Source organism: Phalacrocorax carbo, assembly GCF_963921805.1.
Source record: "Phalacrocorax carbo chromosome W unlocalized genomic scaffold, bPhaCar2.1 SUPER_W_unloc_2, whole genome shotgun sequence".
NCBI lineage: Eukaryota > Metazoa > Chordata > Aves > Suliformes > Phalacrocoracidae > Phalacrocorax > Phalacrocorax carbo.
In genome coordinates, this window is record NW_026990253.1 from 1,478,156 (window position 1) to 1,488,538 (window position 10,383).

Here is a 10,383-nt window from a genome sequence, read left to right on the forward strand (position 1 = left end):
TAGTGCCCAATGACAGGACAAGGGGCAATGGGCACAAGTTGGAACGCAGGGAGTTCCACCTGAATAAGAGTCAAAACTTCTTTACTGTGAGGTGACAGAGCAGTGGAACAGGCTGCCCAGGGAGTTTGTGGAGTCTCCTTCCCTGGAGACATTCAAAACCTGCCTGGATGTGTTCCTGTGCCCCTTGCTCTAGGTGTGCCTCCTCAAGCAGGGGGGTTGGACAAGATGATCTCCAGATCATCACACGGAATGTGATTCCATGATTTTTCTGCAATTTTCTTCAGAGACCAGCCATTTCTTAATATTTTGGATGATGAATCCTGTTGTAGCTATAGCTATATTAGGGATAGGACAAAGACACATTTTATGTACACTGAGAGCTATATCTGAACTTTCTAAAAGGTTGAGATGTTAGTATATACAGGTTTTTTAAAAGTTTTTATTTTTCCAAGATCTAGGCCAGCTGCAAAGATGAGATTCACATCCGAAAACATATATTAAAATGCATACACTTCTTGGTAGAAAGAAATTTTTAAACCTGTCAGGCTGAGAACGACACTCTTCTCATGTTCTGCCTAACAATTCAGTTACCAATCGACCCTATTGTTTTTTGGGTAATTTAAATGTGATTGTTGGCAAAGCAGAAAGTGTTGGGGGAGTTGTACAGGGAGGCACACTGAGAAAAAGAAGAAAGCATTTTTTATTATATACTATAACCCTGACATGTTGTTACACAGAAACCAAATAATTAGCATTTTAAAAAGAAGAAAAAAAAACCCAACAATAAAAGAAACAGCAGCTGTTTCTATTTGATGTCAGAGAACAGGTGTGATACAAGTCGCCATACCAGTGCAATCATATTGATCTCCTGATGATACATGCATGAAACACATGTGCAAATGTTATTGACCCATCTGGCATATTATTTCCTGGAATACAGCCTGAAAATGCCTCGATATAATTGAAAACATTGTCAGGATGAACACCGTATTGGCCAATTATTAAAAAACACAAACAAACGGGGCGGGGTGGAGAAAAGATGAGTCTGCTCCCGCAGCACGCCCCGGTATTGCAGGTGGACGGTGCCTCATCGCTCGGGAGCAGCCGGGGCGGCCGTTTGTGCTCCCTGAGCTGCCGCCGGGACCCCTCCGGGCCACCCGCGCTTGGGTGAGAAGCAGCTCGGCCCCGGCTCTGCCTCCAGGGGCATGCAAGCCGCTTCAGGAGGTGTGAAGCGGAGGTGCGATGCCGCACCCGGCCGTGGACGGGACCCCCGCGGGGCGAGTCGGAAGGGGACCCGGGAGAGGGGCGCCCGGGAGGGGGCGACGAGGGCATCCAGATCTCCGACCCCCACGCCTCGGCGGGGTCCGCGCCGTTTCCTACGCGCCCCGCGGCGGGCCGGGCCGAGCCGAGCCGAGCTCACAGTCCCCGCAGCCAGCAGGGGCTCCCCCGAGCCTCCCCGGGGCGGGGCGAGGGGGGACCGGCCCCTCGGGGCACCTTGCGCTCAGGATCCGTCCCCTCCGGGAGGAGAGGCAGCTTTTGAAACCGGCGTTTTGCGTTTTGCTATTAATTGTTAATGTCATCTGCCGTTAGAGGGCACTAAGCAACCCTGCATTAACGTTGCTCCGGCGAGCGGGGAGGGAGAGGCGGGGAGGGAGAGGCAGGGAGGGAGAGAGTGGCAACAATTTGGGAAAAGATTAAAAAGTATGCGGAGTCCCGGAGCTTCTGAAGTGCTCAAAATGCCCGGGCGCTGCTCAGGACGATGATCATAATAAAAACAAACGCAGCGAGGTCAATCATTTACCAGTCCGCTTCTTAATGCGTGTGACCGCAGGTGGTACCGAGGGACATTGTGATTCATGCCCACTTTCAAAGCGGGACCAGGCAGGGCTCGGTCTGAGGCACCGAAACAACTGTCTTCTAATATTAGCACGGCTGTATTTCTGGATCTATTATAGTCTGTCCAGACAGATCCTCTTTTATTAAAAGATTAGCACTATCTCCTGCAGTTGGTGGAAAAAAATCTGTTAACACTGAGTTATTTGCAGTTGTGGGGAGGGGGCGGGCGGTGGGGGGAGCCGGGGGGCGAGAGCGGGGAGGAGGGGTGTGGGGAGGGCCGGGCTGAGGGCTCGGGAGGCTGCGGCGCACCGGCCCCTGACCCGTCACTGTCCGGGCATTCCTGTCTGCATACTTCGCAGTCTGTTGTGCTTTGGTGGCTCAGAAAAGCGAAAGAATCGAAATTAAAAGGACAGCTTTTGAATAAACAATACCATTTTCCGTTAAGTAATCATTTTGTATAAAAGGAAATATCGCTTACTCAGTTTCATTCAGCGGTGCCAAAAATGTTATAAATGAGAGACTGCCAACTTTTCTAAGGGGAGAATAATGCCAGACTTAATAAACTAGTGCCCTAGAAGTTCATTATCGATGTTGCAATATTTTCTGATTCTGAAAGGAGACCGCCTATGTCGCCCCCATTCTCGTCTCGTCCTCCCGGGCTCCCAGTGAAAAGGCTGTCACTTGGGCACAGCCCTAGGTATTTAACTGTTATTTGGTTCTTGTTCGTTTGTTTGTGGTTGGTCGGTTGGGGAGCTTTTTTTGGGCCGAGTTCCGCCGAGCGAGCTGTGTGCGCGCCAGCCACCTCCCGCCCGTCGGTGGTGCGGGAAGTGGGTTTTATTATTAGCAGCGACTTCGCGCGGCCGCGAAGCCGACCACGGGCAGGCAGGCGCCGCTCCGTGCCCCGGCAGCCTCCGCGCACCCGCCCACGCCGTCGGGGGGAACAGGGGCGCCCCTCGCGCGGCGGCGACCCCTGCGGATCGCCTGACCCCGCGGCGCGGGCGCGGCCGGGGCTTGCGCTGCCTCCCGCTGCTGCGCTAACAGTTCCGGCGTCTCCGCCGCGCAGGGCTGGCGTGGGGCTGCGCGGGTGCGCTCCGGTGCGTGCGTGCACCTAAAGCAGATAATTGGAGAGGGTTTCCAGAAGGTGGAAAATGTCACCTGATTCACATTGAACTTTTTAAATCTCCCCACCCCCGAGCAGACACACACACATTAAGAGACCGCCCACCGCAGACAGCTAGGACCCCCGTATAGATTTAAAGAGAGACTGCATTCAGAGCCTGACGTTCATTCAATGGAGCGATCATAAGCAGGCTGGCTAGTGTTCGCTCCCTCTCTCTACTCCCCCTCACGCTGTTTCTGTGGCTCTCTCGCTCCCTGCTATACTGAGGATGTTAAATCAGAGAATCCACCCGGGCATGCTCTTACTCCTGATGTTTCTGTGCCACTTCATGGAAGATCACACAGTGCCGGGTAAGACCAGATTGTTTATTCGCAGATATATTTCTTTATTATTACTATTGTTTTCTGTCTTTTGGGCACGGTTTAGTTTGCTGCGGTGTTAAAAGCCTCTCTCCAAGGTCCAACAGGACAGAAGTTAACTGTGAGCATGGGATTGCTTTGTACCGAGGTGCAGAGGTGTCATTTTTGATCGGATCTTCGCACTGCTCTGCATAGGTACAGAGGACAGATGAGGGTGTTTCTTGGTATTTATTGTTATTATGCAGCATGAATGAAGAACAGCATCGCGAGGGAACTTTCCCAGTCTCGGCTCCCGAATGAGTGCTCAAAATTTGTTGGCAATTTAGCTCAGATATTTATCTCGCCTGCCTGACGGAAGGAGAGGTGATGATGGGGAGCCCCACAATTACAGCTGACATTTTTAGAAACCAATAACTGGTCACTTTCGGGACATTCCTTTAATACTGGAATTTCCTCCCCCCTCTTTTTTTTTTTTTTTTTTTTGCGAATAAATATTACTGTGTTGTAAACTCTCCCGCACTGAAGAGTATGCTTAAATAAGGGTGGGGGTTTTTTTATGCAAAAAAACCAAACTCGAACCTGATATTGACAACTCTTAAGATCCCTCTTTCGACACAAGGGAATATTGATTTTTACCTTTGGGGCTTTTTTCCCTTATCTTGACAGTGTTCCAACCACAACCTGGCTGTCTTATCACTGATTGTTTTATCACTGGTTTTTTCTCTTATTTTTTTCTTTTCTTCCCCCCACCGAGTTAGAGCATAAGTTAAGCTAATGTAGGCAACTGTAAGACGCTAAACTTTTTTTTAAGGGCGTTGTTTGTCCAATGATTTTTGGCGAGGGGTGGGGCAATCTTCCCCCGCGCCCAGCGACATCTCGGCTGGCCGATCCTGACCCCTCGCTGCTGTACATTCCCATCGGAGTAAGGAGGCAGGATCGAGCCCTGGCTGGATTAGCACCAGAATCAATTAGTGTTGAGTTGCTGGAGAAGTCACATTGGTTATTCACGAGACATTCCAACCAAAACTCTCCAGCTAAAAAGGGTGGGGGGTTGCTTGGACAAATGTTCTTGGCTTGACTCCACAAATAACAGGGATAATATTAACAAAAAATAAAATAAAAGGCAAAAAAAAACCCCAAACATCCCCACTCTATCCGGTTTAAGGACAGGGTACTTTCTTCTGAAATGCTTGCGGGAGAGACGACACCTATAGCTTTTCCAGCTTGATCGATTTTTAAAACTCTGTAGGGACCTCCTACTCTATGTGCCCTTGTATTTTGTGCACTTTGCTAATTTTTATTTTTAGCTCTGCTAACTTATATTAATGAGGGAAAGGCATTTGTTAATAGAAGCAGCAAAATGTGGAGATTTCGAAAGACTTCGCTAACAGCAAATGTTCCCAATTCGTACAGACTGCAAAATGGGCTGGGACTGAAACTGTGCGGCACTAAAACAATGCTGCTGTGCAGCCGCTAAGAGGAGAGGGCAGGGGGAGGAGGACGGAATTTGCAAGCGCGATTTTCTTTTTTATTCTCTTTTAAATGCACATCCTTTTTCAAGCCTCTGTCACGTGCCGGCAGTGCTCCTTCTGCTCTACATATGGAATAAATACTTCCGAAAAGTGCCTCGTCCTGTTTTGATCGGGTCCTTTCTTTCTGAGTTTGGGGTGTGGGGTGTTTTGGGGTTTTGTTTAGTTTTTTTTTTTTTGGTTGGTGTTTGGTTTTTTTTATAAACCGCACTCCCAAACTGGCCAGAGTAGCTGTGGGTTATGAAATGGGAGAAATAAAAGTAAACAGTCTGTTATAATTAATTTAGCCTTCAACGGAATTTCAATCAAAGTTTACAATTTATTGAATAGAGACAAGCAAGCAGCGCTGGATGCACGGGGGATCCTTCCGCCTAACGTGCATACCGTCATACAAAATTACAGGGTTTATATTCAGTTACTTAATTAATAACAATTAGTAAAAACACGCCTAAGGTTACACTCATTGGTCAGTGATAAGCATTCCACTTGCCGTTGGTCAGCCGTAGTTAAATTAGCCACGCTTGCCATATAGATTAGCCCGCATGCTCTTTACGGGGGGGGGGGGGGGGGGGGGGCAGGCAAGTCTTTTTGGTCACTCTACTTTGTAGCAGGGTGTTTCCACTGTTAGTCCTTGAAGTTCTACTGAATTGTATCTTTTTAGGGGGCTTCTTGTCAATGCAGCATTCATTGCTAACGCCCTCTTGACTGGCCTAAGCATTATTTATTATCTTGAACAATTAACTTAAATCGCCAATCAACATTCCAACCATTAAGACAGTTAACAAGTCAATTGAACGGCCCTCGGTTACACAAGCACAAACAGAACGGTCAAATGCTAGAAGGTCACACTTCACCGTGTAACTCTAGCATTGTTCCATATTGACACGAATCAGATGAACACATTTTACACAGTCTATTAAAAATCATTGTAAGGCGCACGTGTTGTGTCTGGGTCGCTGGTGACTGTCACTGATCCGGCTGGGTGTCTCTCCCGCCCCCCCCCCCCGCCCCCCTCGCAGCTGGGAACTGCTGGCTCCGGCAGACGCGGAACGGCCGCTGCCAGGTCCTCTACAAAACCGACCTCAGCAAGGAGGAGTGCTGCAAGACCGGCCGCCTGACAACTTCGTGGACGGAAGAGGACGTCAACGACAACACGCTTTTTAAGTGGATGATTTTTAATGGGGGAGCCCCAAACTGCATCCCGTGCAAAGGTGAGGGGGGTACTGGCGAGTTGTTTCTTGCTAAGGAGCGGTTCAGGCAGGGACTGGGCTGGGGGAGGAGGAGCGGGGAAGGAGCTGGAGGGGGAAACAGCGCGGTCCTGCTTTCTTCCTCGATGGGAGTTTGAAGCACGTCTCGTACCACCCCTGGGATCAGTGAGGGGACCCCCATTTCTTCTCGGCCACCGTGCACATCGGGGGGAGGAGGGGAGCGACCTTCCCTCCCCCCTGCCCTCACTGGCGGGGGGAATTTCCCTCAAGTGGTGTTTTCTGGAGGAGGGGAAAGGTGTTTTCTCTTCATGCTCAGGGGTCACGGTGTGGTGTTTTTTTTTGGTTTTGTTTGTTGTTTTTTTTTTAAGCAGTTTTGACACCAGGTCTGTTCTGCACGCTCAGTACTAAAGTGGTGCCTCTTTCCTTCCATCAGAAACTTGCGAGAACGTGGACTGTGGACCCGGGAAGAAATGTAAAATGAACAAGAAGAACAAACCTCGGTGTGTTTGTGCTCCGGATTGCTCTAATATCACTTGGAAGGGCCCTGTGTGTGGCTTAGATGGGAAAACCTACAGGAACGAGTGTGCCCTTCTCAAAGCCAGATGTAAAGAACAGCCCGAACTTGAAGTCCAGTATCAGGGCAAATGCAAAAGTAGGTTTGCAAATCTAACCCGATCTCCCTCAAATGCCAAAGGGTGTGTATCTAAGTGTAGAGAGGAGGAGCTGTTGGATGTACTTCCCCACAGGAACCAGAGTGATGTTCCAAATGCTGGGAGACTAACTAAACCACGCTCAACAAGCAAGGACATAGCTGGATTGAGAGTACCCCACAGTCTAGCAGCACTTGTGTCCCACCAGCTACCCTGAGATGGGAAGGTTTCCTTCAGCAGCCCTTAAATGCAGAGAGCTGCTGAAGGCTTTTATCTGATCATTTATTCATTGTGTCACCCATTCACTCCTCGCTGGGGCTCTGGGATCTTCTATTAATCACTGTGTGTTTCCATCTTTATTTCAGAGACTTGTAGGGATGTTTTATGCCCAGGCAGCTCCACATGTGTGGTTGATCAAACTAATAATGCCTACTGTGTGACATGTAATCAAATTTGCCCAGAGCATACCTCCCCTGAACAGTATCTATGCGGGAATGACGGCATAACTTACGCCAGTGCCTGCCACCTGAGGAAAGCTACCTGCCTACTGGGCAAATCCATTGGATTAGCCTATGAAGGAAAATGCATCAGTAGGTATCTCGGTCGGGGGGGGTAAGGGTGGGGGAAGCTTCCTGGCTAAGCTGTTTCAGAATTTCGTGTGTGGAATTGGATGTAGTTGGGGGGGAGGAGAGACTTCCAGCAACCTAGGTTTGTGCTCCCCTCCAGGAAAAGGAGAGCCAATGTGAGCTTTGCCCCAGAAAAGATTGCAAAAGGGGTGAGCGAGTAGAGGGCCTGATCCTGCTTCTCTTGCTATCACTGTGGGTGCTGACATTAGTATCCATGGGTACCTGCCATTAAATAGATGATGACATGGTTACAGCATAACAAGGTCTCAATGTTCAGTGGATCCGGATTCCTGGAAACAACTGTCTTCAAGTGGTCTTGGCAAAGCTTGCATTAACTTAATTGGAGACATCTGATCACTTTTTCCTCTTTAAAAATATTGCAGAGTTTGGAGACAGTTGGCGGGTGAAGATAGGAAAATAATCTCTGTATATTCTGACATGAGTGATAATGAAGCATGTATGAGGAAGAACATTCAGGGCAGCCTCTGCTCCCCAGAACTGCTGGGGGGATTTGGGGAGTCCCAGGCTGCTTTTAGTTGGCATAAATTGAGGTGAATTCCCTTTACAATCTTGCAGACAACTACTCTATGTGGGTTAGTTTAAAAATAATTTATTTAGAAATGCTGAATGTGTTGGCAAATTCTGCACTTACTGCTAATTCGGGGAGCTAACTTTCCACTGACAACAAATGGAGCAGGAAGGTCATGTACAATAGGTGAATGTAATTCTGTATTCCCAGGGCCAAGCTCTGCTGGCACAGCTGTCTTTCCTCCCCCGCATATAGACAGGCAATGGTGTCCAAAGGACTACTTGCTTTAGTAAAATCAGCAAGTATCCCATCTACTCCATCTGAGCTTTGTCTATTCACAGTTCACGGGGGAAAGGGAGTTTGTTTTTTTTGTTGTTGTTTTTCTTTTTCCTTTGTCTTTTCACTTACCTCTAGTATCTTGTGTATATTTTTAGAAGCCAAATCCTGTGAAGACATTCAGTGCAGTGCTGGGAAGAAATGCTTGTGGGATTTTAAGGTTGGCAGAGGTTGGTGCGCCCTCTGCAATGAGCCATGCCCTGAAAGCAAGTCAGATGAGGCAGTCTGTGCCAGCAATAACACAACTTACCCAAGCGAGTGTGCCATGAAAGAGGCAGCCTGCTCCATGGGTGTGCTTCTAGAAGTAAAGCACTCTGGATCTTGCAACTGTAAGTGAGATGTTTAACTCTGAAGGCAATCCCTAGGTAATGAAGACTTATGCCTTTAAACATAAGAAAGCTTGATTTAGAGCTTCAAGATACGGTACAGGTACCATATAAGTATGTCTCTATCACGCGTACACTTTAGTTACTGATAAAATGCAATAGATCTCCAACAACCAGTTGGCTTTCAAGTTGGAGTTTTGGAGCTATTTTGAGGACAAGTCATTTTGTCAGAAAGGGGTTGCCCTAGGAGCGTAATTCTAGTGATTTTTTTCCTGATTTGTCTGCTCTCATGTACTTCGCTGATTGCTTTATTAACATCCGGATAAACTCTGTGTCCAAAAAAAAAAGCTTAATGGTAGCACATGGGCACCTGGTTTAGCACAGTTGCCTCTACTAACTCTGAATGAAGGACACAAAGCAGTTAAACCTAGAACACGAGCACTTTTTATTTGATTTCAGGAATCTGCCAATAAAACCTGATCCATTGATTCTTCAGAACTTTCTGCAGTTACGACTTCATAGATTGTGTATAAAAAACCTTATTGCATAACAGCAGATGCCAAAGAGCATCTCACTACAAGTCACATAAAATGCAACGCTGTATTATGGCTGTTTGAAAACATGCGCTGAGCTGCTTCTGTGCTGTTGTCCTTATTTAAACAACAGCTCCCCTGTGTTCCCCCATCTAGCCATTAATGAAGACCCAGAGGAAGAAGAGGAAGATGAAGACCAGGACTACAGCTTTCCTATATCTTCCATTTTAGAGTGGTAAAACCTCCATCACTATTGGAACAGCCATTGGGCACAAAATCAATGTCCATACTGTAAATAAGTGTATGCTTATTTATTTTGGGGAGAAAAAAAGTATACATATAGTTGAGTCTGGTAGACATTTATTTATACTATGTCATGTTTTATAATTTATACATAAAATGTCTGGTTGACTGTACACCTTGTTTTTTGAAGAAATTTATTCATTAGGGGAAGAGCAGTGTTATTTATTGAGGTCTCTTGCTTGTAAAGCTAAGCTTTTCTTTTTTCTTGTAAACTATAGAAGTCCATTCCTTAGAGCTTACCCTCATGATTTCATCTCTTTGTTTCACTGATGTTAACTCTTTTCCACTTTAACAAACTTGCTTGTCCTTTTCTGTTATGTTTATTTATTGGATTTTTTGCTTGCTGGTTCTGTACATCAAAGATTCCTGGGGTTTTGTTTACAAGGAATCTTGACTGACCAAAAGGCATTGTAACTGACTTAAATATACTTCCAGGGTGCAGTGAGGTGATATTTAAGGAATCTTCTTCCACTTTACTTTTATCTACTTCTGATCACATCATGTACTGAAGTGATTTCAATGTGCTGAGCATATATACTGTACTATATGCATTCTGGACTCAAAGAAATCAGATTATGAAGGTTGTTAATAACTACAGGGCTAACTGTAATAAGAATAAAGGGTTTGTTTTATTTTTTTGGCATGCATAAATGTTTTGTCATGTGTTTCCCTTAAGATAGTCTTGCAGTACCACTTTCAAAGTTTTGTTTTCCCAATCAGTGTGTCACTAAAAGTTATATCAAAGCTTTATCAGTTCAAGTTTCTTGCTTTTCATAATACTTTTTTCTGATGTCATTTTATATTTTCAAACATGGTGAGTTAAATATAAATTCATTTAAATATATAGTTTTGTACTTTTTCTACCATGTAAATGTGCAATGTATATAAAAGTTATAATGTGTATTTGTAAATAAACAATGAGTGAAAAAATAAAAAAATGGAGTTTTCCCTAGGGGCAGTCCTCAGTTTTTGGTTCTAAAGGGTTCTGGCCCTCTGGTGTAGAGAAGACATACTGGTGGTTAGGGGAA

At 46.3% G+C, this 10,383-nt stretch overlaps 1 protein-coding gene across 1 annotated transcript; it reads left to right on the forward strand.

The window, feature by feature from the left end:
• The first annotated feature begins 3,100 nt into the window (after positions 1–3,100).
• Positions 3,101–10,164, forward strand: LOC104051440 (follistatin-like). The gene is made up of 6 exons (XM_064439898.1): positions 3,101–3,306; positions 5,864–6,055; positions 6,486–6,704; positions 7,068–7,292; positions 8,292–8,522; positions 9,209–10,164. The coding sequence occupies exons 1-6, from the start codon at positions 3,225–3,227 to the stop codon at positions 9,289–9,291; spliced, it is 1,032 nt and encodes a 343-aa protein (XP_064295968.1). The 5' UTR covers positions 3,101–3,224; the 3' UTR covers positions 9,292–10,164.
• The last annotated feature ends 219 nt before the right edge of the window (positions 10,165–10,383 follow it).

Bases quoted from the DNA above. Each gene is read 5' to 3' on its own strand.
- LOC104051440 (XM_064439898.1), top strand. From the start codon at position 3,225: ATGTTAAATCAGAGAATCCACCCGGGCATGCTCTTACTCCTGATGTTT. The intron at 3,307-5,863 runs GTAAGACCAGAT...CCCCCCTCGCAG, and splicing joins GGAAGATCACACAGTGCCGG to CTGGGAACTGCTGGCTCCGG. The intron at 6,705-7,067 runs GTAGGTTTGCAA...TCTTTATTTCAG, and splicing joins GTATCAGGGCAAATGCAAAA to AGACTTGTAGGGATGTTTTA.